The following is a 16675-nucleotide window of genomic DNA, read 5'->3' as shown; positions in this document are numbered from 1 at the left end:
ACTTTTTTCTGCTAATGGTTTTGTTTTCACTGTTTATTTTTTTAATATATATTATGGTGTCAAATTAAAGATAGGAAAAAACCCACAAATTCAAGGGATTTTGTTGTGTGAGTTCAAAAGGGGATGTAAAGCAGAAGAAACTGCTAGCAATACCAACAAAGCATTTGGCCAGTGGACCATCAATAAATTTACAGCCCTACACAAGCACGCATGCAGGCTGTGATTTAGGGTAGCATTGGACCACATAATTATAAGAAATGGTACTATTGGATACAAAGTGATTCTAGCAAGTACAGCTTTTAAGGCATTAGCAAACAATCAGCGTAACTGTAGATGGTTTTTTGATATTTGCTGTCTGTGGATGCTTAAAACATTGGACTCATGTTAGTTCACGATCTTCTATTATATAAAGAAAAAATAAAGTCCATTTTATTGCTTTGTTTTCAGATAGGACTCTCGTTTCACTACCTTGGTACAAAATTACCTTTCCATTTCAATGAGAAACAGGATGTAAACCTGTATCTGAAGATGTAAACACATACTTCTGGGGCCAACCTTAGTAACAGCTCCTGGCATCTGCTGTCTACTGTTGCATAAATTACAAGAAGACTACCCATAGCTCAGAGCTTCATTTCTTTGCAAAATTCCATCATACATCAAATATTTCTTAAGATACGTTTACAAAATGCAAAAGTTTAATGGATTATGTCTAACAAATATATCTCCCCAAATGACACATTGCCACAGCCATTCCGACACCATGACATGGCTGATGCCTGGCTTGCAAGGCATAATCTGTAAGTAAAGAGAAAACAACCTGCAGCAAAATCTGTTATTAAACCTTCTTTGTTTTTAACTTGAACAAGTTAAGGAAGTGTGTGGGGTTGTCCAGAGTCTGTAATGCAGGAGCAGTAGCTTTTTAATTAGTTGATTTTGTATTTTTATGAATACAGAAAACTAAACATTCAGGTACCTCATCAGTGAATAGCTATTGCAGTGAGGAAGCTGGAGCCAGAGAATAACACAAGATACTTATGCAAAATGGAGTTCATAAAAAGGTATCTTTGCAGAAAGCAAAAAAGTAAAGGGAAAAGGGGAAGGGCCTCTGAGCAGAAATAGAACGTTGGGCTTATAGACAAGATCTAAACCCGCCTCTTTTCCACCTGCTCAAAATAAAACACTAGACATCTTTCACTGTGCTGAATTTGAGTTTAATCCAGTTAAAAACTAATCTATACGAAGTATGGAGTGGGGCTTTTTTTTTTTTTTTGTACATATATTGCACTGGAGGATATGAATTTGTACAACATCGACCAAATCTTACCCCTCCATCCTCCTACCAAAGTCCTAGCCAAATACAAACCCAAATCTCTACAGCTTTGTCTTGGAACTGGTGTATGTATAAAGTTACACTCAGATTTCTTGTAATCACCTCCTAAATGAAAAGCACAGTACAGGTGAAAGCACTGGTGCCCATGCTATTCCAGCCCCTTATTTATCTGTGATTATCGCTTTCTACTTCCATGCTTAGCTGTAAGCTCAGTTTAATATTTTTTCAACTTCCAAAAGCTCCTGCAAAATCAGTACCATGGCAGAAACATGCTTCTAGTAGCTAATATTTTTTGTCTCTTTTATGGAAGAGAACCCAATTAAAAGAAGACATCAGCATAAAACCCAAACACATTAAAAAGCAACAAATCAGTTAAATAGTTCATGTGTAAGCTTGACTTCAGCATATTGCATAACCTCCAAGGCAGATGTTCCTCACAGAGAGAACTCTTAATTAAACCACACTTCAGAAATGATCCACAAAAATAGTTTGGTGAATTTATTACACTCAGATGGGGACCTCTTTTAGTCTGGGCCTGAAGAACAATACCCTTCCTCTACAGAAGAGGACAAGATAGACAGCATTGGGTGAACATTGTCTCATCAAATGTAGAGCAAATGTAACAGACAATCTTTTGAAAGAACATCCACTCAGTCCTTGCCATCTTTGTGGACAGGTGAAACATGCATATGAGATTTTGAATTGGGTGGATGACCATGAAGTTGCAATTTGGGCTATCCTCTCAAAAACATCTAGGCAACAAACTTAAGATGTGTTCAGTAGGAGTTCAATAACTTAAGCATTGAGGACTGAGGCTTTGACTTCTACGTAATCTAGGGCAAATAAGTGTCAGTTTGACTTAACTTTGGTTATTTTTAGAAATAAATTCGATCACAAATTCTAGGATTTAAAACAACTGCCTGTTTCCAGTTCTAGAAAATGAACAGAAAGTCTGTAGTATATTGCTAAACTGCAAACCCTCTAATTAAATTAACACTGACAAGAACAACATTTAGGTATCAGACAGCAAATGAAGGAAAGCTGGGCACCACTTTACACAGAGTGCACCTCAGTGGCTAGTTGAAATGCAAAATGAACTTCTGCTAATGTTAATTCACAATGAAATGACAAGTGAAAACTCTGGCTTCTCATACTCTGGCTGCCTCAGAGTCACCACGGACACTCACTACACAATGGCAAGCAGAAGCTGAGTTCAGCATGTAAGTTACCACAGATCTTTACAAAACTCTCTGTGTTTCAAAGTAAATGGTATAAGGGAGATTGAATATCTATCTGCAACAGCTGGGAAAGTAAGGATCTTACAATTGACACATAAGAGGCTGCGCTGAAACCAAAGCTTGAGCATTACATTACAAAGCATGTCATTACATATAATGACATTTGTAAGGAGGCAGATGTAGAATCAAAGAATTATTTGTATGGTAGAAATGCCTTGACACCAAAGGTTTCAGTCTTTGATTCTCTACAAACATTTGTGACTGTATCACTTTTTCTCCATAAACTTTCATGTGGGATGAAGAGAACATGAAAAATTTCCCCTCACCTTTTCCACAACATTTGTCTAACTCCCCCTTTGTTTCCCCCCTTGCTCTGTTACCAATTATCAGGCTACAACTCCAAAGCCAGGGCTGTGCACAGAGAAACTCTGTTAGTCTTGATGTAGCTGTAACAGTGTCTTGGATTCCTAGCAAACAGATGAAGTTGTTGAAAGGTATTTTAGTCTCCTTACAAAGACATAATCAAAATAATGCTAGAATTGCATGGAAATTACGAACAGTGGAGACACTGGCTTTGGAAACTAAATTGTTAGCACCTTGTGTATAGAACAACAAAACAAAACAAAAAAAATAAGAAAAAAAAACAGCTAAAGAAGTTTGATTGTTTGAGTGCTATAAATGAAGGAAATGTGACATGACAACTCTGAAGATGAAACAGATAAGAAAATCTAATCTGTTCCAGCAGTGACTTCTATTTTGTTGTGTGGGGAACAAGAACATCCTCAGGTCTGATGAAAGAAGCCTTAAATATGGAAGAAATATGCCTAGCTTCGATCAATCACAGCTCTCCAGAGTGAGAAATTTCCCAAATGTCAATACAAAATGTTAGTAATTGCCTCCTGTCTTTTTTGACTTTGCCTAAAAATATTCAAGTCTTATTCCGAAAGAAACATCTTTCTGTAACACAGGCTTGTCTGTTTCTTTGCTCAAAACCCAGATGACCTGCTTTAATAATGCTGTCAGCAGTTAGTCGCAGAACAGGAGGAAATGCAAAGAGTGTTTGCCAAGTTGTGTGTGTATCAGTTCAAAGCCAGCACTGTACGATCAGAACAACCCCTGTTCAACAAAAACATAAGCAAACAAAAAGACCAACAGCGTTTACACTTCAGGATGCTTTGAAATGAATGACAAGCAAGGACAATCACACTTCTCAATGATATAGTGAAACCCACAGGAAAATCAACTTATTCTTCCAAAATCTTGGCTTACAATATTTGGGACCTATCCTGGATCAATACCAAAATAATACAATCAAGTAGCACCCCTGTTTTAGGACACTTTAAAAACTTACACCAGCTGCTGAAAGACTAGTAAGAGTTAATGACAAGACTTTTAACAAGTCAAAGGTTCATGTGTGAGAAGAGCTTTCTGAAGCACACGGTGCATTTTGAAAAATCTGGTATTATCACAGGAGGTAGGACAATCTGTACAGAAAAAAGACAGAGTCTTGTTCTGTTTTGCACACTAGTTCCATCAACATAAAAAGCTTACTTAATAATATGTAAAATTTTGAGATCAGCTGGCCCCTGATGAAAGAAACTGGGACAAAAGTACTGCCCCAAGAGCCACTCGAGTATTCAACTGCTACAAAGAATTAATCTCAACAAGGAGGACGGTTCAGATCACCAGTACAGTATTCCTTTTGAAGGCTTACAGTGAAATTCTTAGGCTTCTGTAAACATGAACAATATTCACTGTTCCTCGTAATTCTTTGCTGTGTTTAGATTTTAGAAAGTGCAAATTTTCTGTGACTAAGGATTAGAAGTTTGATTTTTATTTGGTCTCAAAGAAGAAAGGGTTTGGTAGTGCTGGAAATGGTAGGCCTTTACCCATGGTCTTCACTTCCCAATGTTTGGCTTCTCAGCACTTCGGGAAAGAGTTTCTGCATAAAACTAGACCTAAGTTGAGACTTAGGCCAGTTCCTTGCTTCCTCTCTGAGAAGATTTCTATTCATGCCTAAACACAGAACGACAGACATCTCCTCCCTTTTTGTAAGAGAAGAGCCCAACAGCTCAGTCTCCTGGCCATAAAAATCTTTACTATTAAGTTTTCTTAGTTCCCTCTTCCATTCTATCTGCTAAATGATCCCATTGTTGTTTCTGACTGATGCACTGGAGTGAAAAATAGTTTAATTTATGATTAAAATCTGATTAATACTACATCTCTAACATTCCCAATAATTTCACAGTTTGGGCAAGAAAGTGGAGACTTTGTGTTTCACTGTTATTCCTCGCCCCACCCCCCAAAAATAAAGATGCTATAAATTTGAGGCACAAGTGGTTAAGGGTGAACTTGATCAGTTCTTGCAGCTGTTTCTTGGACATGTCCTGGTGGCAAAGGCTGATCACCTCCCGCAGGGTGTTTTGGTGCATCTCCAACTTTGTGTTCCCCAGCTGTAAAACAAGAGTAAAATCATTTGTAACTTCTCAATTGAATTGACTCCAAATGTGAAAAGTCTCTGAAAGAAAGCTTCTAGTGTAGGGACAATCAAATAAAACCACCTACATTTGGGGTTGTAAGTGGAATCTAGAATTTTATGTGACTAACAATTAAATTGGATTGAGATCCCTCAATAGATTCTACTATTACAATAGCCAGAGTTTCCACTTAGATTTGTAGTTGTTTCTGTGAAATATTTTTACTTTTTGTCTTTGGAGATTGTTCTTCCTGAAATATATTATGTTTTTACAAAACTTTTAATTCCAATACAGGAAGCTTGAAAAAGAAAACAAGAGCAATAGTATTCTATTCCTCCCTGCGTCGACAATATTGAAAACATTATCCCCTTGCCTACCTTTGATTAATACTAATTTTCATAGTTTGCTGGAGATTTCAGAACTTGCAGATGCATTTCTGTGACAGTTTTTTTTTTTTTTTCTCCTTAAATTACCCTTAGTAGCTCCAGTGGCCTACAGAGTAGAAATATTGTCTACCTGCATCTCCTTAATTCCATGAATGAGTAGTGGCTAGTTCTGGCTAATAAAATCCATTCTATGACACCTGATCAAATGACTTTGCAGAAGGTTTTTACATAAAATATGCAGAACAATATCTGCTACAATACTGCCACTATCAAAAGATGTATCATTAGCCCAGTTCCCAAGGCACCTGCTATTACACATGATGTTTTTAATGAGGGTGAGGGGAAGTAAGGCTCTCAGAACTAAGGGTCATAAAATGAAATTATGAACAGGCAGTTTTGAAGCAAATAAAATACCAAATTAAATTGGTACTGAAATATCATTATTTTTCTTCATGGAACTGAGTGGCTTCAGGATAGACTTTCTGAGTAGCCAATAAAGTGAGCTGTAATCATTGAATGCAGCACTTAAGTTTTGAAATCCCAGTGCTGGCCCTGCAGGAGCAGTTAAGACCTTCCAGTGCTCAAAAGTCTGTCTGGATGTAGTTCGAGACCTTATGCACCAGATTAATGTCAAGAAGTTCTTGAGCTCTATTGATAATGTTAACAAGGAACATGCAGGCCAATAAATCCGTATTAGTTTCAACGTTTCTAGAGGGGGAGGAAAAGCTAAGTTAGGATGTATAAGAGAGCAGAGCCCCTTTGAAGCTCGAAAGAAATATGGACAATGTGCTAATAAAGTGCTAATATATAGCTGACTATTCTGTCTCCACCAATGAGCAAATGCAACTATTTATTGTGCCACTACCTTCTTCTGAGGGTGTTGAAGCAATTGGTCGTTCATACTGTCCAAAACTAACTTGTCATGTAAAGTTGTGCCCAACTGCTGGTAAAATGGTGACAGAGAATAGACTCATGGAAAGCATTTAAATGCCTTGATTTTTTCTGCAGTCTGAGACTGGTAATGCACCCATAGAACATAGAATCATAGAATAGTTTGGGTTGGAAGGGACTTTAAAGATCATCTAGTTCTAACCCCCCTGCTATGGGCAGGGACAAGTCCCACTAGATTAGGCTGCCCAAGGCCCCGTCCAACACTTCCAGGATGGGGCATCCAAAACTTCCCTGGGCAACCTGTGCCAGTGCCTCACCACTCTCATAGTAAAGAAATTCTTCCTTATGTCTAGAATTCTTCCTTATGTCTAGGAACATGAGACAGACCTGGTCATTTGCATGTCTCGACTATCTGGATGCTCAGAAATCTTGGACATCCTAGATCTCAGTATTTTTAGACTGACAGGCAGAATACAATCCTTATTCTCTGCCCACTTGATGCCTTAAGTTAGGACTCTGTTTTTATACTATGGACTTAAAAGCACCGAGATTTCAGGAATACTTTTATAATAGAGTTCAATACTTTCCTCTTAAAGAGAGTTTAGTGAACTTCTGTACAGAGATCATTAAAATCACACTGCATTAGCAGCTTCAACGGAAAATACAGTTTTAATGACTTTTACACTGGAGATCTTATTTTAAAGTTTGTGTAACTACACAGAATGATACATACGAGGTTGGAATTTCAGTTCTCCATCTGGTCCTGCAGGAGGGTTTCCTTGCTGTAGTTTCTTTTGTTCCATCTGTTTTACAACCTGGTGAAAAAAAAAATACCACAGTAAAAATCTTAAATCTGTCAACTTTCTCTGATGTGACATAAATCAATACACTTTAAACAGATTTCACAATCATTATGTAAAGTCATTTTTAATGGGTGTACTACTGAGCTGAGATGCTTGCATTGTTTGCTATTATTTTGAATACTGGATTACATTTTGCTGTGGTACTGTTATTTTAGAATTCAGTTGTGACTCATTTGAGAAATCAAGGTAAAGAAATCGCCAGAATCAAGGTTTATCATGCGCCTGTACATATATAAGGGTACAGAAAATTTAAAAAAAACCTTCAATTCTCCTAAGAGTACCTGCTGAAGCTCTTGTTTCTGAGCCTGAAGCTGGTCGTGCTGCCTCTGTAGCTCTTCTTTCTGCTTCTGAAGATCTTCTGCCTTCTTTCTAAGTTCATCTTCCTGCTGGGAAATATGACTTTCAAATTCCTTAAGCTCGTCCTCAGTGAAGAGCTGCTGTTGATCTAGTGTCTGCAAGAAAAATGCAAATGTAAATACTAAGGCAGGAACACACATATATATATATATATTTATTATCTTCCCACTGAAATTATTAGCTGACTTGTAGAGTTCACTATCAACCCTCAGATTTTCCATCAAAATACCCAGACACAGCACTGTAAAGGGGTAGGACACTCACTGTAAGAAATGGCAGAATCTGTTTCTCATATGTTTTTTCATGAAAAGGCTACTACAGTTTTAGAGGTAGGAGAAAAAAATTCTCTTGCTTCTGGATGAGCTCTTATCATCCCTTTAAAGTGACTCATAAACAAAATGTCCACTTCCTATTTGAAAAGCATATGAGAAAAGCTCTTCTAGGACCCACAGGGTGGCGCAAGACCCTTTCTGTTTGTGTGCTGACCATACACATTGCATCTGCATTTCATTAGTCTGCTACATTTTGCACATTACATTTAGCTAAGGCGCTTAACTACACGTACACTCCAAAACAGAACTGAAAAAAAGCGAAGGTTAGAGACATGCCATTTGGTTTCCTGGTCAGAGTGACGGTAATAGTATTGTATGTTGCACTTGGAACATATTTTAATTACCTCCCAGCTATCTGGCTCCAAAAATTCTTTTTTCTCTGTAGCCCGCAGGAACTCTTCCAAAGTCACTAGCCGGTCCTTGTTGATGTCAACCTATTTGAAGCAAAAAATTAAACTCAATGTAAAGGACAGGTTTTGGTGGAGCTAATGTTAGATTTCATTATACAAATATCTCCACAAATACAATAATTTCATTTTTAAACTGTCCCATTTTCAAGGGAGTGCCAGCAACACCTTCTGAAAACTTCTCTCTAAAGCTCATATAGTTTAACAAAAATGGAACTAAAAAGTAAATCCTCATGTTGTAGTTCAAAATTCATTTGCTTTACTGGAAACATTATTTGTTGTCACAGACCCAACACTAATAGTGGCACGCATAATTTTTTTGAGAAAAAAAGTATTACCCGCTTTCTGGTAATACTTTTGTAACCATGAGTCAGAGTAATCTCCACTGCTGGATAGGGAGGTTTTAAACCACCACCACCAAAAAAAAAACCCACAACAGAATTGTGTCCAAATCCTTGAAGGGGAAGGTAGGAAATGCTTCCCTTTATGACCAATAGAACAACAGGCTTGCTCTGTCCTTCAAGCTTAAGGAATACAGTTGAATACAGAAAAGATACAAGTGAAAAACATGGTGGTTCAAAACATCCTCTTCCCTTTCCTCGGTCTCCTGAGCTAAAAATCTATCAGAACCAGTAAAGCTATTCACCATCACAGGCAATACCTTGAGCTCTGAGCCATCTTCTGAAGGGAGCTACATGAAAGAAGACACTGTTCTGCTCCCTATTCACACATCTAAATCTTACTTATTTGACAAGTGCAAAAGCATACTTAGTCTTTCCTGTTTGACATAAAATTCACATAGAATTTCCATTGAATTTAAGTATCTGCAAAAGATGGAGGCTACAGAAAAAAAACCTTCTCTGGAACTTCTTAAATAAAAACTAGTCAGCAGGCATTTACATCAGAATATGAGGACAGGGCTTGAGAACTGTAACTTTATGTGAATCCCAGTACAAACAGCATTCAGTGCGGCAGGTTGTCTCTTTCCGCTGTCCTTGGATACTCCTTCATAATAGGAAGACTCTGTTTCTTGAACACAAAAGGAATTCAGCAGCTCTACTGAACATCAGTCCCCACCTCATTCATGACATGCTCTCTCATTCTCAGTCTTTCTTCTTCCATTTCAACCATGTCATCCTCTTCATTTTTGGGATCATAAACTTTTTCTAGCTGAAATTCAAAATCAGCAGATGTTAGTTTGAAGAAAGGGCTGCTCATTCAAATGACAGAACATATTTGGTACACGAATGAGATATTGCTATAAACATGAGTTCACCCTTTTTCCAATAGAGTGAGAGCGTGCGTGTGTAATTCTCCTATTTCAGCATAGTATTTAAGCAACAAGTGAGCTTTTCACTGCTAAGAATGAAGTCTTCAACTAATTCACATGGGCTGTTGTAATTCAGTGCTGTGGATATTACAGTAAAATTGACCTTGGCATGCACAGTCTGATCCTACATTTGATCCAAAACAGGCAGTTTCTGTGTGGTGTCTGGAACAGGGGAGAATATTTTTTTTACCAGAGCATGCAGCTGACCCTGTAAGCATTCAGGATATCACAAGACAAACCGAGTGCTCAATTTAACGGTCCACTTCTCTTCTTGCACTATGTCTTTCTGGTGAGCTTATGCTAATTTGCTTCTACTTAGCTTTCTCAGCCCTAGGTAATTTTAAAGCCCCTGACTATTTGGTTTTAAACTACAAAGCTGCAAAACGATGAGATCTGTCAAAAAAGACTGCCATGTATCTTCTTTTTATTAGAGGGGATTATGGCAAAGTGTTGTTAGAAATTTGTATTTGCAAATTTTATTTCTTCAAATATTTACAGTAGTGTGGATTTATAAGCTTCTCTATATGCTTTATAGCATTTTTCCTCCCTGACTTATGAAATCCAGAAAAAAGTGTAAAACTATGTACTGACAGCCATAGTACTGGATCTTTAAGTGGTAAGTTTAGGGTTTTTTCTCCAATAGCAAAACAGAACCTACTGGAAATATTATGACCAAGACCTTTAGCTTACTCATTGATTCTTTAATTCCCATCACTGGAGAATATCAGTACATTACTATCTTTAATGCTCTGGGAGACAAAGTAGTACTAATACATGCGTTTTCCCCAGACAACAAATAAAGGGTTAAAGGAATTAAAAGTCTGCGTACTTTATCAGATATACATGTGCTCCAAACTAGCCAAATACAACACATGGGAAATTTCTGCAGCCACTTCCACAACGTGCTGTCTTTGCACCAATTCACATGAGTGTGACCCTTTTTCTACCCAGCTACCAGAGCAGATCTAGCCAGAGCAGGAGTGCAGATCTCTGCACTGAAATTTGAACAGGTATAGCTATCCCATGGCTATATACATATATAGATGGGTATTAATCATAAAATCCCAAACAAGCCTGTGGCAGAAAAATTCATGAGAACTAGATCTCTGTGCCTCAGTTCTGTGCTTCAACTACTTTATTTTTCCTGCTGGTATGTTTTTATACTTTTGTAGAAACATTAAGGATGCACAAAACTTGGCATGAATACTCTAATCTGTAGTCCAAAGCCCACAAATATACTTGGAAATACAGATATCCCTGTAACCATTTACTAAAACAAGTTGTATTTCTAAACTTTTGGGTTTTACCTCTTTAGTAAATAGGGCTTCCAACTCCTGCTCATCCAGGAACCCATCATTATTCACATCTACAAAATGAAGTGTTGAAAATACAAGTTGAGTAGGTACAGAAAGTAATTAATAGAATAGAATAGACTATATAAGTATCAGCACATGTATTTCACATGGATTAAAAACCTCCTTTAACAAGATGCTGTTTACATAGGTCATTTTTTCTGTCTAGGTTTTTATCAGGCATTGGTCAAACTGTATTGCCATTTTTCGTTGGTTGGTTGGACAAGTCTGGAGCAATCTCCCTACCTCATTAGATTAGCAAAATTAAATAGGTCACAACAGGATTGCACAGAGTGCAAATGCCAAACAATACCGCTGAGAACAAGTCCCAGTTTAACAACTAAATTTGTAAATATAGTCAGGAGTAACAAAAACCTGCAGGAAAACCTTGGTTAACCAACAGCATGACTGTCTAAAAAATTAAATAATTATGTGAAAATTTATATAAATACAGAGCATTGAGATCACTGTAAAATGACTTTTCATGGCAAACGCAAAGAGAATACTTAATAACTAACAATCTGTCTTTTATCCTACATTCTACTCTGAATATTGTTATGTAAGCTCTGAAATTAAAAAAGAATGTCTATTTCAAGTAAGTGTTATTGTGCAATATTTTTGTTTAACTGCTTCAAAGTCTTTTTATACAGTGAGCTCTAAAGCAAAAGGTTATTTCAGCTATTTCTGTTTTGGTAAGATTTGCACAAAAAAGCTACCAAAAAAATCAGAAAATTATCTTTCAAGATCTCTTTATAGAAAGAATAAATAACGTTTAATAACTATAATAAATACTAATATATTTTATAAGCCAACATAAAAGCTCGGGCTGAAGCTGGAACACTTTTCTTCAGCTGAATTATCATCTTGGGATTAGTCAAAATCTATGTATTGTTCAGCCCTTCAAAGCCCAGTGCCAGGCAGGATCTGCTTAAGGGTACTTTATGATTAAGCATTTAACACTTAGAATATAAAATTACCCATTTATATGATCACCCTTAAAGCAAAATGCCCATTCAGATGCACCCTTATCTCTGCTACTATTTTATTGCTTCTAGCTGCACAACGCACTGATATAGACAGAAGGGATTGGGGAGCATTTGGAGGTTGGTTTTATTAACGGAATCTTGCAACTTCTGAAGAGGACTGGCACTTCTATGACCATTCCAAAGATATGGGGTATCTGGTACTTCCCTGCAGTGATGATGAGAAAGCAGGAGTCCCTACACACACCTCTGAGGATTTATTCCTAATATGTAGCGTATAAGCAAAGCCATAGTTATGGACAGCCCTCTAAGTACCCATACTCCCCTGAGAAATCACTACTGGTTATTGGCTGGATGATTCTATGAGTAGTTAAACAAAAAACTGTTTTCAACTTTTAAACCTCATTTAAAACTTTGTAGTAAACATACAAGCAATAACATACATGTCTTCTCCTCTACAGTCTGCAGATTCATCCAAATTGCTTCATACTAGCATAACATAAATTTGCCTTCAGCAGAAGACAACTAAGTCTCTTCACTTTTCATTAAATTAAGCTAAACCTCTTACCGTGTAATTTGAAAAATGTTTTGGGGTCAAATTCATTAGGATCTAGTCCATCTGCTTCTTCCCACACCTCTTTCAGTTGATCTTTGCTTCCCTATGGATTGGTTACAAAGAAAAACTATTCAAAAGATGGTTAAGCATAATTTTTCTGCATTACCTTTGCATTACAGTTTCTCTGAAAGGCTTTATATTCTCATTAGCCACGTTGCAAATGGAATTTTCAGTAATTCCCTTTTGGTCAGGTCTAATATTTTCATTAGACAGAAAGGCCCAAGAAAAAATGGAATATCAAAGAAACACATATTTTGTAGAAAGGAACACCTGTAAATCAGTCATGGCTACACAGACTTCATCTAAAAACAATAACTGGAGGGAGGTAAATCAGGTAAATTCTGGTTTGTTCCTCATTAGCTTTAGTTTTTTTGTAAATAATAATTCTGTCAGGAAATAGCATATTTGTATAGAAAAAGCGGGGTACGTGTAGTGGGTTTTATGTTGCTCTCAGCACAGTTTCCACTCCCTGCCACCATGTCAAAGAGAAGAGACAAATGCTGACAGCAAACAAGATACACCCTTCTTTTTATTAGCTTTTTCTCTCTGGAAAGGAAAGCTTTCACCCCATCATGTAGGAACAGATTATGGCCTTACAGGATGGTGAACTTTAGGGTGATCTCCATGTTTTTTCTTCATCTCCTGAAATTTGGATTCTTCTCGCTGCCTCTTTTCTTCATCCAGTGTTTTCAAGTACTCTCTCCTCTCGTGTTCTTTCATCATCTCATATTTCTTAAACTCCTCATGCCGCGTCTTATCATAGTTTTCCAGGTCACTTGTAGCCTAAAAATATAAATATAATGGATTTATGCCACATGATTATGTTAACACATATGACATTAAAAACACTGTATTGTTCAGATCTGTGGGCAAGGCTGGCCATACTGCAATTCTCCTTTAAAATAAGAGGTAGACTAGTAGATGGACGATTTCCTTTCATGAGACAGTGATGCAAAAACATCTCTCCTCACTTCGTTAATAGAAATTTGCAAGTGTTCAATTGCTAGAAAATTTTTGCAACTACACAGCACTGTAAGAAGGCATCAAAGTGTCCCTTCTTATCAACTAGTAGTAAACTAATTCAAATTTAATATGTCCCATAGTAATTGAGTGCAGCTTAACTAAGTCCTCGTTTATTTCAGAATTACTTTTGTAGCTTATCCTACAGTCTAATGAAAAAGTGCTCTCATTATTCATGAGAGTTACTTTGCAGTAGCTTGATACAGATTAGATTAAAAAAAAAAATTATGGGGAGAGAAAGGGTGTGAGTGAAGAATTTCTGACAAGTATTTTTATAGAGTTCAGAGATGGATCATTTTAGACAGCTCGAGTTAAAGGATGTTTTGCTAGTGCTTTTCAAAGTAACATGCTCATACCTGATATAGTCTCTCCATTATTTACATTTTAATTTTCAGATTCACTGTACCTTTTCAAAAACAACCCTCCTAAATTGCCCATTACACTTTCAATATTGCAGCTGAGAAATGACAAGAAAAATAATATCATAAGACAAAGAACTGCCCCACTGAGAATATGCTTCCCCTAGAAGACCCAAAGTTTTCCAGAAGTGATGCTCAGAAATGGTGAGAAACTTTATAATAGCTACATAGAAAATAATTTTACAGAAAATCAAGAGGATTTTCTAAGGATAAAAAAAATCCACAAAATTCAAAGAAATCTTAAAATATACCTTATCTTTCAATTTATTTTGAAAATATAAAAACTGTCAGATGCTCATGTGAGGCATCCAGTGCTCTCTAAAGCACATCTAAGGTTAAAGTGTTTTTTCCCCTGGGGAAATGTATTCTTTCCAGCAGTGGAAAGAAGCCATGCCATGCTTGGCTTAACTGCATCCCCTTAACAAACATGCACCGAACCCTACACACACCTGTGATCAATACTGAACCTGCTAAACAGACACTAAATGTATGCCCAGCATATGCTATTTCTAATATCGGTGTCTTACAATTCTACTCTACAAATCTACAATTCTAGGTTTTGCAGCTAGACATTTCTAGAAATAGATCCCAAAATTCAAATGGGATGACTATCTATACCACTCTATGAGACATCCAAATCATTTAGAAATAGAAACCAGAAAATACACTTGGGAAAAATGCACCCCTATCAAAACTTTATTTAATTTAAATGGTCCCAGAAAGGCCTTTTATTCCCAAAGTTGACTGTACTGGTACATGAATGCAAGCCCTCTTCAGATTTTTTTGTTAAGCCTGAAATTTATGGGCACAACACACACTGACACCAGTTTAAGTGCTCAGTGGAGTCAACTGACTTTTCTCTGAAAACAAAAGCCATATGTCATTTATGAAAAAGTGGTATATATAGAAGTATTTGCCTTCAGTGGAGGAAGAAAAAAAAGCATATTAATACCAAAAAAACCCCACAATAGTTTATATCTAACACTCACTGCTTTGATCAACATATCCAAGTCTTTAGGTTCGAATGTGTCAGGATTCTGATGGTTCAGGTGCTCGAACTGTTTAAGGAGAGCCTGATGGTCTATGCCTGTGTCTGAAAAAACAAGATACAAATGTAAAACATTAAAATAAGTTTGAAATCAAGCAAGATCAGGAAGATAAAAACTTTCATAAGCGAGCTCGTGCATTTTAAATGCTTGAGGTTCCCTTAGGACTACATAATTTTTTCACTGTTGGAGGAAACTATAGCAACACTTCTAAAGCTGCTTTTCCTGAAGGAGATCAGCAAACTCGATAGCAGTTTGCACTACATTCCTTCTGATGCATTGCACCAATAATTTAACATGCATAAATTAAGGCTTGTGTTTCAGCAAGGACACATACAACCTATCTGAGCTTCACAAACTAAGGAAAACATTTTATTCCCTTTTATATAAATGAGGAAGTTGAAGTTATGTGCATATCAAAGCTAACACCTTGCACCTTTTTCCTGCACTGGGAGAAAAGTCTGACTCTTATATTCTCTGTACATTTTGCAAATAAGGCACATGTGGCCAAAGATGCATGTATGATATGAGGTATAATTACACCAAATCGGGTAAGCAGGTATTCAAATTTCCTTTGTGCGAAATGAGAAGCGCAAGAAAGTGGAAAGTCAGGTGCTATGTCTAAAAGATGCAAATGTTTCTCTTTTCCTTATGACAGGAACTATATCAAACAGTATCAATGCACAACGCACTAACAACAAAACACATTTCTACAACAGACTTTTCTAGCCGTTACTGTGGTTTCTGACTCCTAATGTTAGATAAAAGCACTATCTTAAGCAGTATACACTTTGGTATGTTATGTATAACAATTCTTACAAGCTTTTACAAGATGGCTTAGGAAAGAATACTTTATTTGTTTTAAAAAATGGAAAACACATTTCTGAAAATGTTATTCTTTGGTAAACCATCTATCTTACACTCAATGCTGCACTTGTATTATCACAACACAACAAACACTGACTGGGGCAGATTTCAACCATCATTCCTCCCTGGTGAGATCATAATTTCTATTGAAGTATATGAGCCTTAGCCTGTTTTTGAAACATTTTTTAGAAGTGCAATAATAGCCTTTAAAAAAAACCAATCAAAACTCAAACCAAAACAAACAGAAAACCCACAACAACGAAAAAAATAAAGCCCCCCAAACCATTTTTCTCTATTCTTTATATTTATGGGAAAAGATTAATTCCATTTGATAGTACTTACTTGACATACTACTGTATTATCTGAGACCCAACCCATAACATTATTCTGTCCTGTACTAATCAGTCTAGCAGGATCTTGGTGCAAATGTCTAACACCACATCTGGATCGGGACTGAATATATGCAGAATGTAATCTTAAATCTGTTTTTTTTCTTAAACCTAATCCATCTGAGAAGGAAGAAAACAGGGGTGGGTGCATGGGTGTACATTTTTTTTGTTTTAGACCAAATAGAAGACTAAGACAGTAAGTGGTGTTACAGGGAAAAGATTAGCAGAACAGATAACAACTCCACCTGCTGTTACTATAGAATCCTCTTTTGTACATGTTCCAAGATGTGGCACAGGTGTACAGCTGCACCTGTATTTTATACATAATCTGGCCATACTTGTTGTATGTAATGCGAAGTACTCGCTCGCAGG

General features: G+C 36.8%; 1 protein-coding gene across 1 annotated transcript in view; it reads right to left on the bottom strand.

Annotated features, from left to right (window-relative positions):
• Positions 1–830: 830 nt before the first annotated feature.
• Positions 831–16675, bottom strand: part of NUCB2 (nucleobindin 2) — a 31304-nt gene continuing 15459 nt past the window's right edge. The window contains exons 5-13 of the mRNA XM_069857659.1: positions 14991–15094; positions 13160–13345; positions 12515–12605; positions 10919–10977; positions 9359–9451; positions 8219–8308; positions 7467–7637; positions 7056–7137; positions 831–5021 (exon numbers count right to left, since the gene is read on the bottom strand). Coding sequence (XP_069713760.1) covers positions 4909–5021; positions 7056–7137; positions 7467–7637; positions 8219–8308; positions 9359–9451; positions 10919–10977; positions 12515–12605; positions 13160–13345; positions 14991–15094 — 989 coding nt within the window. The 3' untranslated portion in view covers positions 831–4908. The remainder of the gene's footprint in view (positions 5022–7055; positions 7138–7466; positions 7638–8218; positions 8309–9358; positions 9452–10918; positions 10978–12514; positions 12606–13159; positions 13346–14990; positions 15095–16675) is intronic.

Source organism: Phaenicophaeus curvirostris, chromosome 5 (assembly GCF_032191515.1).
Source record: "Phaenicophaeus curvirostris isolate KB17595 chromosome 5, BPBGC_Pcur_1.0, whole genome shotgun sequence".
In the NCBI taxonomy this organism is placed as follows: domain Eukaryota; kingdom Metazoa; phylum Chordata; class Aves; order Cuculiformes; family Cuculidae; genus Phaenicophaeus; species Phaenicophaeus curvirostris.
Note: the sequence above shows the minus strand (reverse complement) of the source record. Positions and strands in the feature narration are given on the sequence as shown.